The sequence below is a fragment of the Heterocephalus glaber genome, unplaced genomic scaffold (assembly GCF_053883595.1).
Source record: "Heterocephalus glaber isolate CG9 unplaced genomic scaffold, H.glaber_assembly_v1.0 deba00001067, whole genome shotgun sequence".
Taxonomy (NCBI): Eukaryota; Metazoa; Chordata; class Mammalia; order Rodentia; family Bathyergidae; genus Heterocephalus; species Heterocephalus glaber.
The window spans coordinates 3,631,554-3,653,888 of record NW_028258187.1 but is presented as its reverse complement, the minus strand read 5'-3'; the positions used below and the strand labels follow the sequence as shown (position 1 = coordinate 3,653,888).

At 39.6% G+C, this 22,335-nt stretch overlaps 1 protein-coding gene across 1 annotated transcript in view; it reads left to right on the top strand.

Moving 5' to 3' along the window:
• Window positions 1-5,144, top strand: part of Lyplal1 (lysophospholipase like 1) — a 29,669-nt gene extending 24,525 nt beyond the window's left edge. Inside the window, exons 4-5 of the mRNA XM_004867393.4 lie at window positions 3,858-3,973; window positions 4,804-5,144. Of these exons, the coding sequence (XP_004867450.1) occupies window positions 3,858-3,973; window positions 4,804-5,043 (356 nt within the window). The 3' untranslated portion in view covers window positions 5,044-5,144. The remainder of the gene's footprint in view (window positions 1-3,857; window positions 3,974-4,803) is intronic.
• The last annotated feature ends 17,191 nt before the right edge of the window (window positions 5,145-22,335 follow it).

Here is a 22,335-nt window from a genome sequence, read left to right as displayed (position 1 = left end):
ACTTAAGTCTGAAGAATAATTATAACAGTATATAAATGAAATAGAAGAACTATTCAGATTTGACGTGGTGGTGGATTTTATTACACTTTTGGATCCTGTTTAGTTGATAGCAAACTTTAATCGTGGTTTTTTTTTTTCTTAGGATTTTGCTTTCAGATTCCCTTAATTTTCCCAATATAGTTTTTTTATAGATTGTTTCTGTTTTATTTTATATAAAGAGTTCATAAAGCCAAGTTTATTATTTTTAACATGTTTTATTCAGCTTGTTAATCGTAAGTGTATGTTGAAATGTTAACTCTGACATTTTAAATACTTTACCAGCAACTATAAATACCCATTATAACCATTACCTACAATGAATTTACTATTTGCTGTTTACTTATTGAACAGTATATTTTATATTAGATTTTAGACTCTTAGATGGAAATTTAATTCAGATGACTAGTCCTTTGTGTTGATTTTCTTCTTTTAGGAAAAAAATACACAAAATCCCCTTTCACAGTAGTGTACCAAGCTTAAGGTGATTGTATGGTCAAAGACATCTAGTGTAGAATTGCAGGTTACCTCACCAGATTATAAGTGGGGAAAGGCCTCGGATTAAATCTTGAAATAATAAGATTTCATTACGTTCATTTTTCTTCTCTGTAACTTATGAGAACTGAACATGTGGGTAGATGTTTGCAGGACATTTACGTGTGACTGTGTATTCACAGCGGCATTTCACAATGACGTTTCCTTTTCTCTTTTTAGTTAAGCTATTCCCATCCAGGGCCCTAAAACCACCTGCAGTGACTAGGTCCCCGGTCTAGAGGAAGGAAGTGTTGGGATGCACTGCATGTATAAAATGTTCTTGACAGGTATACTTTGAGAATCATTGCAATACATTTTGTTCTACTAATTGATTTTTATATTTTATCTCAAGGATTTTTATCACAGCATCACAATTACCTTTTTATGAAATATTGATACTACTTATGCTCCATTGCTGGATTTTGATTTTTTTTTCAATCACTGATACAATTTGATACTCCTTTTCCAATATGGTAGCCCCTAGTTTCCATGGCTCTACAAGTTCAAATTGAAACTACTTAAAAAATAAATGAAATTTAAATTTAATTTCTCAATCATACTATATTTAGATATTATATTTCAGATATTCATGAGCTACATTTGGCAAAACCATGATTCATGCTACTTGACTTTCTCAGAAAAATAATAACTTTTATCTATAGCATATGGATTTAAATCATGACCGTATTTGCATGTTTTGTTCTTACTCAATACATTTAATCATAAACTTTGCCACATAGCTGTGACTCTCAAACATCTGACTTGTAGCATAAAAGCATTTTAAAATTAGACATAGGTGGCAGCATTTTGTTAGTGGGGCTGGGTATGAGTCTAAAATCTTTAAGAACCCAAATTAGGAATGCTTGGCCTAGAGCACACTAATGATTCACTCCAAAATTTTCTAATCTTTGCTTTTTAAATCACCCAAAAGCTATAGTTCCTGATGACAAATTTGTGTCATTGCAGAAATATTTTTATTGCACTTCAATGTATTAAGTTCTCTTAGTCGGTGAGTATTTATAAAGCCCCTTCCCTATGCCAGGCATTGCTCTAGGCTCAAGCGGTCTTTATTTTCTAATGAATGTTAAGGGTTTTGTGTCCTGATTTTGACAAGAAATCCATAGAAGAACTTGCTGAATATAGACTAGTTTCTGACTTTGAGTTTTATTTGTAAAGATCTACTTAATAAACTCCCCCAGGAATTCAATCCTAGGAAAAATTTCGATATGATTTGTTGTAATTCCTTCTTTTAAAGAATATTGCCTTGCTAGAAAGAAACCATTAAATGCTATCCCAGCTTTAATTACCACTCCCACTCCCCAGCTCCTGTGCACCAGGAGGACAAGGGCTCTTTGCTCAGCTCATCAAGGGCACCCAGGCAAGCTTGATGAGGAAAAAGACTGCTTCTGACCACTGAAAATTTCAGAATCCAGACAACTGATTTATATTCAGTAAATCAAGGCTTGATAAGAATTTTATTTCTGCAGGCTAGGCATGTGACTTAGTGGGAGAGTACTTGGCCTAATTTGGACAAGGCCCTGGGCTCAGTCACCAGAACGACAACAACCCCCCCACCAAAAAAAGCCCCCCAAAACAATTATTTCAATATGTGTTTTATAAACCATATAATGTTAGTTTACAGAAAACTCAGCAGCAAGAAGTCTGTAACTAGAATTGTGACAAAAAATATATATAAATAAAACTTAGAATTCTTTCTGCACATTTAGGACAAAGGCTTAACTACCGGCAATGCTAATCATGTTCATGGTAAGCTCTTCCTCTCCAAATGGGGCATCAAAGATTGACCACTGCACAGATTCATGGATAATGTAGCTCTGGAGAAAACTGATGCACAAATGCAAATTTTACAAGCATCTTTAGGGTGTGTATTTTCTCTGTCCCCACTGACCTTGTTCATGAACCTTTATTAGATGTGTCTGCCTTTGGAGGTGTTGGGGAGAGTCTTTTGAAAAAGCCTTTCAGGAGGTTTTCATCTAAGGTGGACCACTGCTGCTGGTGAGACCCTATTATTTCTGTCTGGTTGCCATACTCATTATGTTCTTTTAATAAATCTAAACTTTGCAAGCTGATAGTCCTCTTTCGTATTTTTGTATTCTGGATCCAAAATAATATCTGCTTGCCCAGACAAAGTAATCCTATTTTAATAATTATCAGAGGATGATACAAAGTACACTGAACTCTATTACAGGAAATCTGGAATCCGAAAGTTCCAGCTTTACACCTAAAATTAGAGCGGCATCTGTGAGCAAGTCACCTACTCTCAATGGGCCTCTGTTCCCTTCATGTGTAAAACCAAGGATATTGTAGTGAATGTATGTGTATGGTCTCTATGGGCTCAGCTTTACACTTTCTAAGTGAAATAAGGTTGTAGGCCAGAAATGAAGAAATCTAAATTCCATAAAATTTTCATTTTTGTATTTCCATGAATATGTGGCTGCACGGTTTACTTTGCATATTCATTTTCTTGTGAAGTCTAAACTTAGTATCTTTTGATTCTCACTCAAGTTTGGAGTATCACAGGGGTCCCCAGTTCTCTGCTGCTGTTGCTTCATGGTGATCTCTGTATTCCGGGAAGGGTGCATTTCCTTATCAAAGCCCCCTGAACAAGAGGGTCCGTGTACTTTAAGCGCCTGTCTCTGGTGACTCCCACCATGTTCGGCATGCACAAGGCCGGGAAAGGTTTGTCAAATTACCACTGATTTTCATCATGCCATCACAAGGCCGTTTCCAAAATAAAACTGTAATCCCAAAATGTTTTAACGTGCTCACCAAATTTTTGGTCATCCTTCCTAACTCAGAAATTGCTAAGCATCTATGATTTGGCAGATACCAAAAGCATAAATCCTCCTGGACTTCACAGCTAGGCAGGTAAGACAAAAAGTTGTTCAGTATTAATTGTAGTTGCAGTGTGACGACAACTTCCTGTTAGTATAAACAGAATAGGAGTTGACATTAGAAGTTTGAATAAATAATGCCTGTCCTATGGCTCACAGTTTGAATTATGATAAATGTTTCCACTTGGTGAGCATGACTTCTGTGTTCAGTCCTAGCTGCTTTTACAGGACAGATCTCTTACCAGTGATGTTACGGATGGGGAAGTATTATTTACTGATCATACCAAATCTTTCTATGAGACCTAAAATAGATTAAATTTCTTTTTAGCACTGTCTATCTTTAAAGGTTTCTGAATATTTTAAATATTTAAGAAAGATTGAATTAATGCATGTATTTTGCTTTTTCTGCTAAGTGTATTTTTGCTTCTTTAGGAGGATTTTCTATGGGAGGATGTATGGCCATGCATTTAGCATATAGAAACCATCAAGATGTGGCAGGGGTATTTGCTCTTTCTAGTTTTCTGAATAAAGCATCTGCTGTTTACCAGGTAAGTTCTAGATTTTAAAAACAAAACAAAAGCAAAAAAAAGTATCGCTTCTCAGCTTTTTGACTAAGATCATGTGTGGGTAAAACAAACAAACATGAAGCACACACATGGAAACCAAAATAAAATTAATAATTAAGCAATTAAAGTTGACACACAGCTGATATAAACTGAGCATTCCTAGGAATTTTTGGCCCAATATATATTAGTTCTAGCTGATAATGTTCAGAACGTTCCCTGTACAAAGAGTATTCTCAGGCTGAGTGTTAAGGAGGAAAGAAGCAGTATGTATGCACGCGTGTATAGTGTATGTGTATGTTTTGTACATATTAAAAATATGGATGACTATAGCCAGGCTCACCCGTTTGGCCTTGAGCATACTCAAAATAAGAAAAAAATCACTTATGAAGTTGGTACTTAATTTTACAGCAAAATCCTAATTTATGAAGATGATACAGTGTAGCACTGCAGCTTCTATACCAGAGGTAGAAACTACAAAGCAGGTACCAATTTGAGAACTAGGGTATAATTTATTGCTTGCATGTGCCAAAGCTCTGAACTCCAGAACCCTTCTGCTCTGTGTGAAAGGTCTGTTTTCCAAGTCACTCACTGTTTGTGGGAACCTCTCTGGCTGTCTTGGAAAGTCTTCTCGTTTGTGCCAGCCACCAGCTTAGCCCCAGGTCTACTGCCTGTGGATGTCTCACGCATTGCCCCATGTACCCCTTTTTCCTTTAGTTACTGAAGCTTTGGTGAAGTTGGAATTTTTCTTCTCTCATCTCTAAGAATGATCAGTGCAGTTTCTTACACTTTTCTGGTTTTACCTTTTCTTCTAGGCACTTCAGAAGATGGATGGTGTGCTCCCAGAATTATTTCAGTGTCACGGCATGGCAGATGAGTTAGTTCTTCATTCCTGGGGCGAAGAGACAAACTCAATGTTAAAATGTCTAGGAGTGAACACAAAGTTTTACAGTTTTCCAAATGTGTACCATGAGCTCAGCAAAACTGAGCTGGAAACACTGAAGTATTGGATTCTTAAAAAGCTACCAGAAGAAATGGAAAAACAAAATGAATGAAATGAGATTTGTTAATATGCATGTACTGTCTTTGTGGAAAGTTATAATGTTATAAAGCTACTGCCAAGACAAAATGATAAATAAAATACTGAGATAATTTACTGGCTTATACACTTACTAATTTTTGAAATGCTTAGTAACAGAGTAAGATAATCTTGTTAATAGTAAACATTAGTTTAGGCCACCATCTGTGCCTTATTTTTCAGATAAATTTTTATAAATATTTGGAGACTTTTAAAGTATTTGAACATTCCAACTTAAAAAATTCAGTATTCTAAACTAGTATTAGTAAGGGTAATGAGAAAACATGAAAGGAATTAGCTTGGTGTTATTTTATCTTTCCTACCATTTCCTTTAAATTTCCATCCCAAAGAATTTACATTTGTGTAGCTTTCAACAGAATTACATTAATCCCAGTTTATAAAGTTTCACATTATCTCTTTCAATTAGCATAAAAGCTGTAAGAAATAACCCAAGTAGTAATTATTGGTATTTGATAATAGAGATAGAAATGTGCATTAATCAGCTTTGCATCACTGTAACAAAATACTTGACACAGGCTACTTAGGGAAGCTTATTTGGCTTATGGTTCTGGAGGCTCCTGGTTTGTGCCTCTGGTGAGTTGGCACATGATGGCAGCAGCACCAGTTAAGAGCTCCCAGTGTTCACAGCATGAACATGGAAGCAGAGTGAGAGAGACTTGAGTCCCACAGTCCCCTTCAAAAGCATACTCCAGTATCCTAAGGACCTCCCTTTAGGCCCCACATTTTAAAGCACCTCTCAATACCACCATCCTGGGACCAAGCTTTCACATATGCACCCGTGGGATACAGTCACCCAAACCATAGCACACATTAAAAGCCTTCTCCATAGCCTCAAGCCAAGACTTAAATCCAAGGTTCTGATTCTCAGTGGTGTTGTCTTTGTTAGACCAATTTGCCGCTTTGCTGTAGGTCTCTCTCTCATCTATAAAGTTATAGTCCTTGTCCCAACCCCTGGTTGTTGAGGTTTAAATAAGTAGCCAAAAACCAGTACATAATAACCACTCAATAAACACTAACTATAAGGATGATCATGGTCTAGTTTCACAAATATTTTATCAGATCATGACTGGTAAATGAAATTGTGTTACTTCATTGAAAATGCTTTCAATTTTGTCCTGTATTCATTAGTAATCTCAAGCATAAATAATCTAATTTTATCTTATGTGATCCTCATAAAAACACTTTAAGTTTGGTAAATAGGCATCCTCCCCATTTTGTTTAAATGTGGTGTCTGCCACTGTTCATACCATATTATTTTGAGTCATCAATGCTGTATGTATCAGTAGTTTATTTTATTTCTGAGTAGTATTCCATTGTATCGGTATACTACACTTTGTTTATCCATTTACCATTGACATTTAGGTAGTTTTCCAGTAGCTACTAACCTATTTCTGGCTGTAAATAAGATTACTATAAATACTCATGAAAAAGTCTCTGTATACATATGTAGTCACTTTCCTTTGGCAAATAAGTATAAGTGGAATGACTGGATATGATTGGATTATACTGTTAAAATATATACATATTTACGTATCAGAAATTGCTCAGCTGTTTCTCAGTAATTTTTCTATTTTGCATTCTAATCAGGAGTATATGAGGGTTCCAACTGCTCCAGATTCTTGCCAATACTTGTTACAGCCAGTTTTTTTAACTTTATTCTACTAGATATATAGTGGTATTACATTGTGGTTTAATTTACATTTTGTCGATGGCAGTTATGTTAATTTTATATGCTTATTAATAGTGCCCCATCAGTATTGAAAAAACTATGCTTCATACATTGAATTATTTTTGTATCTGTGTAAAAAATCAGCTTTGTCTTACTTGCATGGGTCTTTTCTAGATTCTCCTATTACATTCGTCTATGTGTCTAGTCTTCCAACAAAACTGCAATGTCAGTTACTGAAGTTAAATACTATGTAGTCACTTTCTTGTAACTGGGACAAATACCCAACACCTACAACCTAAACAAAGAATGATTTGTTTTGCATACAGTTTCAGTGGGTTCAGTCTATGGTCATGTGACTTAAAGGCAGAAACAGCACTGTGGTGGAAAACTGTTCACCACATGGTGGCCTGGAGCAGGGAGAAAAGGAAAGAGGAGCCACAAATAAGAATACATCATTTCTGGGCCTGGGATTTAGCTCAGTGACACCACACCTGCCTCACAAGCACAAGGTCCTGAGTTCAATCCCCAGTACTGGAAAGAAAAAAAAAGTATGGTCTCAAGAATACATCATTTTAGTTCACATCCCAGTGACCTACCTCCTCTGAATGAGTTCCACTACTGAACTCAAGACTTTTGGGGGACATTTTAGATCTAAACCATAACATTCTGCCCTTGGCACCAAAAAGGCTTATGCCTCTGTCATTATGTAAAGTTCAGTTAGTCAATCATTAAGAGTCACCAAAGTCTTAAAATTTTCAGCAGTGCTAAAGTCCAAGTCCAGAGTCTCCTCTGAGACTCAAGGTAAACCTTAGCTATGAACTCCTGTAAAAATCAAAAAGAAAGTTAAAAGCTTCCAACATGCAATGGCACAGAGTTAACATTTCTATTCCAAATGGGAGGAATAAGAGAACAGAAAGAAATCAGACCAAAATGAAACAGGACTAACATTAAATCCTGTGACCCTATGTCCAGAATCAGTGGCAGCTCCAAAGGGATTGGGAAGACCCACCCCTAAGCCCTTGTCAGTTGCAGCCTACATGACCTCTTTTATGGTCTGTGTGCTCACTGCCTATGGCTTTTCTCAGCAGACATTCCATGTTCCCAGAATCCTCAGAGTCATGGGGTTTTCACTACACCTTTGACTTCATTCTCACAGCTCCACACACTGCCTTCTCACGGGCATACTTCCTGGCCCAGGCCTTCTCAAATCTGGGTGGAAGCCTCTGTGACCATACAACTCTTACTTTCTGTTTTCAGAAAAACCAGCACCATGTGAATGATGCCAAAGTCTGCCCTCAGCTTGAACAGTAGATAGACCCTATTGAACCATGTCTGCAATGGCTACTGAGTTCCTAGGTGGCTGAGGGAACCAATTCCCTTGATAGGACACTTTGTGCAGGGTGCCCTGGAGTTTGCTTCTCAAATAGAAAGCTTTATAGTTTTTCAGCCTGAAAAGGGTTGGATCTGGACAATTCCTGAGGTGCTTTCAAGCCATTTTTCCTATGTCCTGATGTAAAGTATTTGGCTTCTTTTTTATGCTAATATTTTCAGCAACCACACTTTTTTGCCCCAGCATTACAAGTGCTTCCTTTCTGTCCAAGATTCACATCATTCACCTCTGCTTTTTGCTCTTGCTTCTCACTATAACAGGCTGAAAGTAGCCAGCAGTTCCCATGCCACAGTTGAACACTGGGCTGCCTTGAAGTTTCCTCTATTGGATTAATTAGTTTTCTGCCCTTAATCTCAGACTTCTACAAAGTTTCAGGACATGGACAAAATATAGACTATTTTTGCAGAACATACATAGATGGCCCCTTTAGTCCAACTGTCAGTTGAGTCTTGTTCCCAACTAAAAGTTCCTGAGCCTGGCCTTTACTGTCTGCATTTCTGTCAGCCTTGTAGGTTTCTGAGCTCTGACCAGAATCACTCATCAATCTCTGCTTGTAGTATTTTAAGGCTTCTCTAGCCTGTATCTCCAAACTTCTCCTGCAAACCAGTTCTAAAAGTTTCTGAATCACATAGGTATAGTCACTGAAACAACTCCACTCCTGGTACTAATATTCTGTATTAGATACTTTCCTGTGACTAGGACAAAATACCCAACACCCACAACTTAGGAAGAGTGGTTTATTTTGGCTCACAGTTTCAGAGATTTCAGTCCATGGTAGGCTGGCTCCAAGGCAGAAATGGCATGACAGTGCAAGGTTGTTCACTGTATGGTGGCCAGAAAGCAAAGGGAAGAAGGAAGGAGGCAGGGACAAGAACACACTCTTCATGCCCAAGTTACCCACCTCTTCCACCCCGGACTCACTCTGAAGACTTTAATGGGACATTTTAGATCTAAAATATAACATGAGTCATGAATGCTGAAAATTCTCATTTTTCAAAATTATTTTAGCTGTTTCTGTTTCTACTATTTCTATTCCCATTTTAGGACAAGTTTGTCTTCATCTATCCCCTGCCAAAAAATCTCTAAATTTTGATAGAAATTATGTTAAATTTGTGTATAAATTTGAGGAGAATTGACAGTTTTATCATTCTAAGTATTCCAATTCACTAACATGATATATTTCTTTATTTATTTAAATCTTTGATTTCAGTGTTTGCTAGCTTTCTACATACAAATTCTGTAGATATTAGATTTATAATTAGCATTTTATTTTGTGAGTGCTTGTAAATGATATTGTAATATTATATTTAGTGTTCATTGCTAGCCTAATGAAATACAGTGAGTGGTACCTTGGTTCACAAATTTAATTCTTTCCATGATTGTGGTCACAAATCAAATTGGACAAGAACCAAATCAAATTCAATGGTCAGGTTCATTGTTTACTTTATGAGAAAATTTGATTCAGTTCTCATCCATTTGGTTTGCGACCTGAATCATGGAGAGAATTAAGTTTGTGAACCGAAGTACCACTGTACAGTTTTTGTATGTTGATCTTGATCTCACTGAGTTCAGTTATTAATTTTAAGAAGATTTTCAGTAGAAATGCTATGTCCTCTGCAAACTGGAACACTTTGTTTCTTCCTTTACAGATGTGTGTCTTTTATTTTCTTTCCTTTGCTCATTGCACTGACTAGAACTTCTAGAACTGTACTGAATAAAATGGTAAGAGCAGACTTCTTTTCTTTACTTCCAGGCATGCGGGGAAAAACATTTAGTCTTTCACCCATAAGTATGATGTTAGCCACAGTTTTTCTACTGATGTCTTTTATTGTTTCTTTCTGTTCCTAATTTCTAAGAGTTTTTATCATGAATGGTTGTTGAGTTTTGTCCAAAAGTTTTTCTGTAATAATTTATATAAATCTTTTCTTTCTTCTTTGATCTGTTACTATGCTGATCTAACTTTGCATTTCTGGAATAACCTCTCTTAGTCTTATTGTATAATTCATTTACATATTGCTGCATTGCATTCATTTTCCTTGAAGGTTTGATGGAATTTTCCAGAAAAATCATCTGGGCCTGGAGACTGCTTTATGCTATACCTTTTACCTTATCATAATCAACTTTCAAGTGATAAAATGCCACTTCACATTTAGTGTAATAACTCTCTTCCCCCTTCCTGGCCTTTATGCTGTTTTTGTTATTTCACTTAAAAGTATAAGTACCATATGCCATCAACACTCTGATATATTGTTACTAACTCATTTAAAGTTAATGTTCCTTTAAAGTATTTAAATTAGGAAAACAAACTTACCAATCTGCTTGTGTAGTTACATTTCTAGTGTATTTCAATTTTGTTTGCAATATGCTGTGTGGTATTTGTCCATATTTCTGGTGTCCATTTCATTCTACCTGAACAAAATCCTTCAGTGTTTCTTGTAGTGTAAATCTGCTGGTGATGAATTTCAGGTTCTGTATATCTGATAACGTCTGTAGTTTGCATTTGTTTTTGAAAGATATTTTTATTGGATGTGGAATTCTAAATGGACATTTCTTTCATATAAGCACAGTCCATTGTCTTCCTATTGAATTATTCTATGCTCTAAATAGTCTATCGCTTTTCTCTTACAGCTATTGTTTGTTTATAATTTTACTCTTTTAGTAGTTCTTGCTTACCACTGATTCTAAGCAGTTTGACTGTCATATACCTTAGTGTGTTTTCATGCTTCTCGTGCCTAGGGTTCCATATAACTGTCTTGTGCTGTGTAATGGATACCTGAGATAGGCATCTAGGAAAGAGCAAAGGTTTCTTTTGGCGCACAGTTTTGGAGGTTCGAGCCCATGACTATTGCCCTCATGTCTTTTAGACCTACGGTGAGGCAGCAGATCATGGGAGGACCACATGGTAGAGCAAAGCAGTTACCTTCTGTCTGGGAAGAAGAAGAAAGGAGGAAAAAGAAGAAGGGGCCAGGGTCCCAGAGTCCTCTTCGAGTTCATGTCCCCAGTGACCTAGAGAACCACTAGACCCACCCACTAAAGGTTCCATCCCCTTCCCCTGGCACCACAGGTTGGGCAACAACCTGCTAACACATAGACCTCGGAGGACATTTCAGACAAGCCTGAAACAGCTTCCTGCTCATATTTTTAGGTGGCTCTTTCCAGCCTCAGAGCACAAAAGCGTGTGCCACACAGAGAGCTACGGAGACCTGGAGATGGGCTACTCTGAGTGCTCAGCATCTGATCACTGCACATGTGGGAGGAACTGGTCTGTTTGTAGCTAAAGGGCAGAATTAAGCAAACAGAGAGAAGGTGCCCGTGAGCCTGCACCCTGTCCTCGGTGTAGGAACACGCTAAGGCCACACTTCTCCTCCAGAAGAGGGTACTGGTGTGCAGCCAGTGAGATGCATTCTAAAGGGTGCATTGGAGTGGAAAACCAAAATGTGCACACCAGCACACTTGTTCTCTGTAAATGTACTTCCAACTCCTCCTCGGGTGTTAGGTAAAATTACCTGAAGTCCGGAGAACCAGTTTGTAGCCATACAATCTGACTGTTCTGGAAACATTTGTGTGCTGGGATATTTTCTTGAAATGGTTCCGTAGCATTGGTAATTCTGTTCTCTTAACATATATCAAGTTCTTTTTATATGATCAGGACTTATTGTTGAAGTTTGATATCTAGGTATTTTCTACATATCAAAATACTGTGAGCTTTCAGTCATAACCAGTCTACTTTATATTTTGTTCATTTTTTATACTACAATCAAATACTGTATTTCTTATAAGAAATATATTTAATATTCTTACCACTGATGATTTTTCCTATTTAGTCTTTAGTTGAGAAAAATATATATTAACATTTTGCTTATTTTTAAGGATTATAAAAATAATAGAGCTTGTTATAAGAATTCAAACAATAAATATAAAAAGTAACAACTTTTCACTACTTTTATCTCATCTTTGTCTCTCTTCCTTTGCAAAATTCTAGTTCCCTCAACATATTAACACATATAATTTATGATACTGATTCATGCGTTCACCTTGCTGCAAAGAAAGCAGCAAGCTGTTTCAGCTCCTTTGCCTTATAATGTTATTATGGGCAAAGCCACAGAAAATTTTGGGGTGGGACATGAAAAGTGTGGGTGTTTCCAACCTTAGCAATGATATTTCAGGCTTACATGACTGATTCTGAGAGACCACACACAAACACACACACACAAACACACAAACACGGGCAACAGGCATCTCAAATGTATGAGCACGAATACTGGAAAGCCGCACTGAACACAGTGTCCTGCACAAGAGTCCCATACCTTGCATGATGTGAAATGAGGTAAAAGAACTCATAAAACTGACACTAGACATCCTATCAAGTGAAAAGGGGACTAGAATTAAATATTCAGTCATATCTTCCACCCATTACTCAGTCTGTGAAGAAAGATTTATGACCATTATACATACACACTCCTCCGATCTGGCAAACAATACTAGCTGTACCTTGAATTTGTTTAACTTTACGTGTTTTTAAAGGCTTTCACATGTACTTTATACACTTAGTATATAACTGGATCCCTACACAGCAATTCCACAAAAGTGTGTACTACAGCAGAGGTTGGGATTTATCCCCTAATAACTTGATTTTTAAATGCCAGAACAAGCATTCATTAAAAATCTGGATTTTTTTTCTCTTAAATAACACTATATTTGATCTGTATGCACTGAACACTTCGTATGTCCAATATTTTATCTGTGACACATATAGATCATATGAGGGTGTGATCAAAATATATGGTGAATGTTTAAATCGAAACATTGTTAAGATACATCAGAATACTCCATTTCAAATACATTTCATCATCCTTGCCTCTTTCTAAAGCAGCTTTGGATATCCTCTTTTGTGAGTGTCTTTATGAATTGTGTTCAAAAACACAATGCTGCTCTTGTGAATGCTGCTGCCAAGTGCCACCCAAAGGAAAGTCAGACTCATAAAAACCATACGGTGCATCCTAAGCACCTTACTCACCATATCTGGCACTGTGCAACTGCTTTTTTTTTTTGGTACCAGGGTTCGAACTCAGGACCTTGCACTTTCGAGGCAGGCGGCAGAACCACTGAGCTAAATCCCTGGCCCATTGTGCAACTTCTGACTCTTCCATGAAAGCAAAATTACCATGAAAGGGAAATATTTTTAATTGATTCCAGACATTAGGGCAGTCGTGAGAGCACAAATATAGCCACTCAGGAAAGAGGACTCCAGAACTGCTTCAGAAAGTGGTGAGAAACATAAGATAAGTGTGTTTGAAGCAAGGGGAAGGATTTTGAAGGTGATTATTGGCAATGTGTCTTTTACTGTAATAATTTTTAAAACTTAAATATTTACCATATTTTAATCATACTTGGTATATATGAAAGAAGTCAAAAGGCAGATGCAGTTAATGCGTCTGGAGCAGGTATCAGAATGTGCTGTGCTATGTGACAGCCCTTTCTGCCCGCGAGTGAGTTAACTTTGGCTAGGAGTCAGACATGTACCATGCACAGTAGGAGCTTGTGCATCAAAAATACAGCATCTTCTACTTTGTGCCCAACTCAAGGTGGGCATGTGGCCATGCCTGGTACAAAGGTGGTTCAGGTGACCCGTGGAGGCAGGGTGGGCAGGGCAGGTTTCTTCCACTGCCTGACTTTGGTCAGTCTCCACAGAGAATGGGCTCATCTGCAGGAGTGACCCAGATAGCTCAATCAGCAGCCACCATTTGTTTCCGGCTTCCAGTGCCAAAGACGAGTGTCTGTAAATCTGACAAATAATCAGGTTATTGCCATAACTCAAGACTTAGGAGAACACAACCAGGCTCACTGAGGTTGCATTTTCCAGTATCCCGAGTCTGCCCATGGAATGGAATGACTGTGTCCACTTTCAGTTCTGAGGAGTTGACCCTGAGGTTGGACAGCTGTGGCCACCCAGTGAGACCCACGAGACTTCAGCTTCGCCAAGCCACCCATGAGTCAGGCCCAGCAAAACAGGGGTGTCTTTGGTCAGGGACCTGATGAACCAGCTGCTTTTCTGAAAGTGGTCCAGAAAAACAGCTGTCCTTTTCCAGCTCACCAAGTTGCCACTGGGGCCAGGGTGGCCAGGTTCCTGAGTTTGCCATTTCCATTTGATGACTGAGCCTTCTTGGACCCTTTTTAATTTATTCATCATTAAATCAGAGTTGATCCCTTCCAAATGGGGCATGAGGCTGGAAGGTCACAGTTCCTCCTTCCAGAGTCAGATGCTCAGTCTCAACAAGAACCCAAGAGGAAACAAATAGCAGCTTTTCAAACGAGGGGTAACTGGGGCCTGTATGGGGAGGTGAAGGTGAAGGGGCATCTCCACTGGAGACCACCTTTCTCTGCCAGAGGCCTGAACTGCCAAATCTGTCACTGCAGAGGTGTAACTCAGAAGGGTCATGGAAGATATGGGACCCCCGAGGTATTAGCGCCTCTCTACACCTGGTTTTTCCAGGCAGTAAAATCCCTTTTAGTACTCAAAAGCATTCACAATACAGGCATGGCGAGCATCGCTACCATTTACACTTTGAGCAGTAGAAGCCAAAACAAAACATTGAATCAACATAGGAGGCTCCCTTTGGTTCCATTCCCCACTTCTAACTCTGCCTCATTCCTACCAGGTGAATGTGCACATAGAGTGACGAAGTGGGACCCAGAGGAACAGTAACTTACACAGCAGCACACACAGAGATGCAGAAGTTAGCATTCCTTCCTTTGCTGGCATCCACCCAAATGCTCAATGGATGTCTGGCTCTAACCCTAATCCCCACTGGGAGGGGGCAGTTGCACCCTGTCCCTGATCATCTTTCTCTTAACCCAGTTAAGGTCCGTGAGAGCAGCAGGGATGGGTGGGGAGCATGAGGAGAGGAGAGAGGCTCCATCAGCCACATTTCCATTTTGAGCTTTGCGGCAGCTGCTTGTGAGAATTAATTTAGGTTTTTGGACATCAGTTTCTCACTGTTTGGAAGACCAACCTCATCTGCATTGTAAACTCAATCTAAGACAATAAGACCCTGCATGTTAGTCAATGTCCCATCTGTATTTTCCCAAGGGAAATGGTCTTACTCAGAGAAAACTCTCACGGCCAAAACTCCCTGAAGGCAGGCGGGACTTGCTACAAAGAAAACAAAAAACAAAATAAAACTCAGAGGCCTTTCCCTGCCTCCTCACACAGATCTCGGGTTGGCACAAGAGACTGCAGGAGGGACCGCCGGTGCTCTTCTTCTTTTTGGAGCATTCTGCACACTGCCCTTCTCATCCTCAGGGTGAACCAGCCAAAGGTCCAATGATTTGCCTGGTGTCTGCTCATAGAGTCTGTGAATTCCCCTCCTTAACACTCAAGGCAGGTGCATGTGTGACTGTATCATTCCATTCCTGCTGCTATAACAAAATACTGCAAACTGGCTCCTTCATAAAAGCAGAAATGTATTTCCCCTATTTCTAGAGCTTGGGAAAGGCATCCAGAAGATTTACTATCCAGGGAAGGCTTCTCTCTGCTTCAAGATGGTTCCTGGTTGCTACATCCTCTCATGGCTGCAGTGGAGAGGGCAAAATCTCCAGGTTACAGTTCTAACGTTGGGATTCCGAAGGGGACATTCATCAATCCACAGCAGCCCAACCACACGGTGTTGGTATGAACTGTGGAAGGCTAGGAAAAGGCTGATGTGGACCGGGTCCTCTCACAGTGGGGAGACCTAACAACAAACAGGGCACCAGTTAGATACTTGTTTGGACCCCTTACCTCCACCTACAATCTCCTCCCTGATTTCTTCTCATTAACAAGAAATAGGGTGAGACATCATTTATTGCTTGGAAGACCACAAAATTCGGTCAACATGTTTGTTAACATTTTCCATGGACTTACTTCCAACCCTGTTAATCCCCCTGCGAAGCCTTCTTTCCTTCCTTTCTAATACTTCAATGCTGTAGAAAATGGGTGTGAAATTTATTTGAAATTTCATTTGAAATATTGGACTTCTACCAATATGTAGTATATTATTTTAAAGCATATTTTCTTCATGTGGTCCTCTAGCCATGAGCATTGTCTTGTGACATGACTTGGGCCTTTTGTTTTGGATGGGTTGTGAAAGCCATATGAGATTTTTATATTGGGAATAGAACTAATGGTTCTATGATGAATAATGGACATCCTGTTTTGAAGAAATCATATTTTGGGCAAAATGCCCATAAGAGACTTATGTTTTTGCCAATAGTTTAGTTCAGAGCCTCTGGGATTTTTTTAAAGAAGTAGTGGGAAAGTTTGATGCTTTTGCATTTTATTTTAAATTTATTCTAGGGATGATTTCAAAATAGCTTGTTACTCCATTCTTTTCTTATTGTGACTAATGCATAATTAGTGTCTTGTTTTGTTTTGTTTTTCTTTGGTGTTTCACTACCTACTCTTAAGGATGCAGTATTACTTTAGTTTAAAGTTCAATGTTTTCTTTTTCTGTATCCCTCTGCCTTCCCCACCCCAAGTTTTTCTATTCAGTTGTTGGCTTGTCCAATTGAAACCAGAGATACACTTGACATATTAGTTACTTGACATATTAATTTTGGCGACTTCTGGTATGCTCTCTTTTGCCAATGAAATTATTGAAATTGAAAAATTGGGTGGAGGTATCCATGAGAGACAGAAGCCTTTCCTGTGGGCTTTAAGTAGTCAGCCAGTTTCTCTATCATATAACAAGAAAAAAAAGTGTTAAGATGAAAACTCAGCATGTGACTTACCAGCAGAGGCAAATAAATGGTTCTCTTCAAAAATTTCACTGTAAGAAGGATAAATCTCTAGGTGAGTCAAAAAGGGTCTCTTTAAGCGACAAATGAAAAATATATTAATTTTAAATCATAGTGGAAATGCATTTTTCAGGCTTCTTAATTATCCTGTGAACTGTCACCTGCGTTTTCCAGCAGCTGGTTAGCGTTGTTTTACGTCTGCCCTGGAGTCAGCGCATTGTTACAGGTGGAAGGGAACTGAGAGGTTCTCCTGTCACACATGGGACCCTGGGAACCAAAGAGGCACAGTGGTACGTGCACAACTGGGCCCACTCAGAACTCAGGCGCGGTTCTTCTTGCTGGTCCCACCCCACCCAGCCGTCCTGTTCCTGCCCGGAAAGGACAGCTGCAAGCTCACGTAAAGCTCACATGTCCTCAGGTCACAGCTACTTCCTCTCCTTGGTAGACATTCTGTCCACAGAGCTTTGGGCTCCCTTTTTACTGAGTGAATGTGTGGAGCTGGTCTCTGCCTCAGTGATCCAACCTAATTTTTATAGTCGCAGTACAGATTTGTACAGTTAAGAGCAGTTAGAGATTATCACCCATTGCTCATAGAGTTATCGTTGCCAAATTCTTTAGTTTGCTCCAGTCCTTACCATCGTCTGTCTTTGTAGGATTTGACATATTGATTAACCCACGATTCTGGAAGCTTGGGTCCTCCAGTGTGGGGTTTCTGGACTTTCTCGGCTATTATTTGTCTCTTCCCACAGTGCCCTTGACTGTGAGTCCCTGAAGGTGGACAGTGCTTCAGCTCTAGCCTTTCTTTTTGTCCTCTCCCTGGAGCTCACCCTCAGCTTCAGCTATGCACTGGCCCCTCGTCTCCTCAGCGCACACCATTTCCCTGCCTTCCTTCTGGGCCTCTGCACCTGAGTGCCTGACAGCCACGATACATTTAAGAAGCTCAAAGTGATGCAAAATACTCACACTTCCCATATGTGAGCAGGGAGAGAAGAACTGATCTCACCTGCACAGTGGATTTGGTGTGAGATGGAATCTAAAGCGTCCAGCACAACAGTTGAGAGCAGTGTTTCTGTCAGTCACCCGTAAGCCTGCCTCTCGTCTGGTGCTCTGGTTGAAGTGACTTTCCTCCACAGGACACTGTCCTTGTGTTGTCTTCAGTGCTTCCTCCTCCATCCTTTCATCAGGTCAGGAAACAGGCAGTTCTGATGTTCAATGGTGCATCCTTTCATGGTGGCCTCTACACTGCTGTCATGGCCTCTGCTTTACTCCTGGCCTCCTTGCTATGCATTTGGAAGATTTCCTCTGCTTTCTCCTCTATCTCTTTGTTCTCCAGAGGGCCCGAGAGCTATTGGTCCTGTCTAATACCCAGCCCTGTAGGCTCCCAGTGTTACTCTATCTTCAGAATAACATGCAAATTCTTTAGCTTGGCAGTAAGTCCCTTCTCATTCTGGTTCCTACCCATTCCAGCTTCACTTTATCCTTTTTCTCTCATATCACAAAGCATGTGCAAAGACACACCCACACACATGCCCACAATGCTTCTTCAACACCAAAACTTCCTAGATACACCAAACCTTTGATGACTTTGCCTGTAGCATATCATCTCCTCTGCTTGGCATGCCGCCTCCCCCTCTTTCAGCTGAAAAATCCAGCTCATGTGACACTGGTTTTGAATGAACCAATAACTCGCCCAATTGTCTTCGAAAGAAGTCACCCCTATTCTGCTCTGCTCTGTATAGCTCTGTGTTTCTCTCCTACATTTTAGCCCCAGGCCCACTCCAAGGGTGAGTTCAAGGCCCAAGCCCATCTGTTTTCCTCCTTGGTGCCTAGTGCAGTGATCAGTGCGCAACAGACATATAATAATGGAGGAGGAGATCATTATCATTTCTTCTGGCTTCTGCTAGATTTATTTGGTTGCTCTTTTTAGGGGATTTCAAAAGAATTCAAAGATGTGGTCCTGTCCTTTGCCTTAGTTTTCCCTGAGTCTAAATTTACCTTTTATGAAAGCGACATTTTATAGTTAAATACAAAATGCATACATTCTGCTCCCACTCAAACCTAGAAGCTATGGATCATCGGCCAAAACATAGTCCCTAGGAAGAAATGCAGATTCCCAGCCCTGCCCACGGCGCGCTCCTGGGGAGCTGCTCTGAACTGAAGGGAGCTGGCAGCTGACAGGAAACCTGCTGCTGATAACAAGAAGTCAGCAAACGGTGACTATCAGGGGCCCTCGGTTCTGGTCCAGCTCCAAGCTGGAAACCTGAGATTGCCCAGCATGGCATGTTCTGTGGTGTCGTGTAAACCATAGATATTCAACAGTTAATTCCTTTTTCGTTACTGTTCTCCAGTAAACTATTTTTGCTTCATTTTTATCTATTCAAACAATAAGGTTGTTGATTTCCACACTGCTTTTGATGGTTGGTGAAAGACTAAATGCAGTGAGGCATGTAATTTAACTAGAAAAAAGTTTTAAACAATATATAAAGAATGGTGTCATTGAGTTAAAGTATTATGTACAAGGAAGTAGTTGTACTCATAAAACTAATTTAGTATCTTGCATTATAACAACTGGATAGGTGAAAAGTACCAATGAATAATTTAAAGTAATTTCCAACTCATATGAAAAACATTGCAAGTATATACAAAGAACTTTTTTCCTGAACTGTTTGAGTGAATGCCCTCAGAGCACTCAATTATTCCCAAATCCTTTGCTGCCTATTTCTGACAAACTTGGCAGTCTTTGGAAACACAATTCAACCACAATAATCAATAAATTCAAACAAACAAATTACTACTCTCCAATCCACAGGGCTCATCTAGTCTTCACCATGTGTCCCATGACGTCTTTTGTAGCAAAAGAATCCAGACCAGAATCACGTTACATTTAGTAATCATGTCTTGTTAGCTGCCTATGGTCTGGCACAGTTTGTCAATATGCTGTTGACTTTTATGACCTTGACACTCATAAATGCTTTCTGGCCAGTTATTTTTGTAAGCTGAGTTTTTCTAATGTTTCCTCATCATTTCATTTGGGCTCACTCCTCTTTTGCAGAGATATCGTAGAAGTGGTGGTGAATCCTTCCTGAGTGGTTCATGTTTTCAGTCTGTCCCAGTGCTGGAGGTGTTCATTACCATGATTTTATCAACATGGTGACTTCTAAGGTTGTTCAGGATACAGTTAGATTTTTGCTTTTTATAATTAATAGGTATTTTGCTTTGAGACTGTGGCAGTGTTTTGTACCTTATTAACGGTCTCACTTACTTACTTCATCAGAGCCAACTCATAGCTTCCTGTTCTCTTCAGTGGCTTGTGACATGTTACTGTGAGGAAGGGTGCTGAAGTGGTCCCCAAATTGTCCAATCAAAGCCTCTTGCATGCCTTTGGGGTCTTTTTCATGTGTCCAGCTCATCCACTGAATATTACATTTCTTTATAGATCAAAAAAAATGTTGCAGGCTCATCTTGTGCTTTTTTTGCCCAAACTCCTAAATCAACCATTTGTCCTAGGACTCCTGGTTCTTTTGAGAAGAATGTGGAACTTAGAGTCCAACATCTGGACAAAAAATACACTTGTTCTTTTTGGGTATTGCTGTTTCCAGGCCTCTCTGAAGAATATGTGTGTAGATACATATGCATACACACATTTGCACCTACACATATGTATAACACATTTACAAACTTACTTATATTTAAATATGTTGCTATATAAGTGCATAGGCATATACATACCCACACATATATCTACACATTTATGCATGCAACGAGTTCACACAGATGTCTTCAATTTCAGTAATAGTAATTGTTCTAGTCCGGAGTTATTTTGGAGCCAGCTCGAATCAGCTCCTAAGTGTACATTTTTCAGGAATTTTTCAAGCTCATTTTTAAAGCCCTGGCAGACTGAAATAGCCATGATAGGAGTCATTACACCAGGAAAATATCCAAAGCTCTCCTCACGCCTGGCTCACACCTTTGCCCTGACACTCATCTTGCTTCCGAACACCAGGCCAGCACCCCCAGTGCCTGGCTAGACATGTGTCTTCCCACCAACATCACCCCAAGAGCTCCCACCTTCCACTGGACAGCCTGGTCCTCCTCTTTGCTCACCCCAAATCTCTTCCTAAAGCCTGTGTTATTATACCTGAGTGCACCGTTTTCCTCCTGGTCATGCAGACATGGATTCATAGAACCATCTTTTGTTTACCCCTCATCTCAGCTTCCCAAACTCACTCCCCGAGTTCTGCTGGATACAACTCTAGAACGTCTCTCATATGTTCCCTTCTTTTTCAGTCTCTATTCTTCACTGGCACAGACTTATTTTAGTGTTTTCCCCACCTGGTCATTGAGTATTTCTGCCTTGTGACTGTCTTACCTTCATTGAGAAGTAATACATGACAGTGGAATATCTTCTGACTTTACGGAAATATAGTATGTGAAAGTTGCCAGTGTAGGATGACCTGGCTGTAAAAACTCCGACTTCCTGTGGCTTGTTTAAGTGGTAAACACAATTGGTGTGTGGTCCAAGGCAGTAACTAAAGATCCCAGCTTTTCCACATGTGCACTCTGGTGTTGTCCTTTTGCCTTACACTTGTCATTTGATGGTCACAAGGGGCCATCAGAGCACTGGGCAATGCATCCTGGAACCACAGCATCAAGTTCAAGAAGAAAGGGGCAGATTGGCGTGAAGAAGATGTCTGCGCTTGTCTCTTTTGGCAGGCAACACAGTCTTCCCTAGGAATCACCAGTCACCTTCTCCTTTCATCTCAGTTCCAAGACACTGTCTCCCTTAGAAGGAAGCCACATGTTCCCAAGACTCTCTAACTTTGTTTACTCTACTTTTTTTAGTTTGATTTTTACAACAATTCTTCTATTCGATGCATGATATGTGGAGAAAGCTGCATCTATTCTTTATAAACCTGTTCATGTGCATATCCAGAGCTCCCGTTCTGCCAAGATTGCAGTATGTGTATGTATTTGTTCAGGGAACATCAATGGGACATTGTTGCAAATCCTGCAATTTGGGGATCAACAGCACAGATGAAAATACCTGCCTTGAAAGACTTATGTTCATGTGCCCCAGACATGTTCCATTAGAGCACAAATCTAAATCAGAGAGATCGGAAGAGTTCTCAGAATCTCCTTCCTTCCTTCCTTCCACTCTTCTTTTCTCTTACACACACAGGTGGGTGTTGCTTTCTGGTGTCTGTTTGACTTTGACCTACATTATGCTTTTCCTGGCTACTATTTTTTAGTTTGTGAAATGAACTTGGGCTTTTTCCTACCTAAAGTAAGAATACTGGCAATGCTATTTTTTGCATCTTTTTTGTTAATTTTGGTCTATTATAGGACTAGCACAGAGAAATTTTTTAGTCTTACACTTTAGACAATCAGATTTTATTCAGTTTAATATGTTCCAT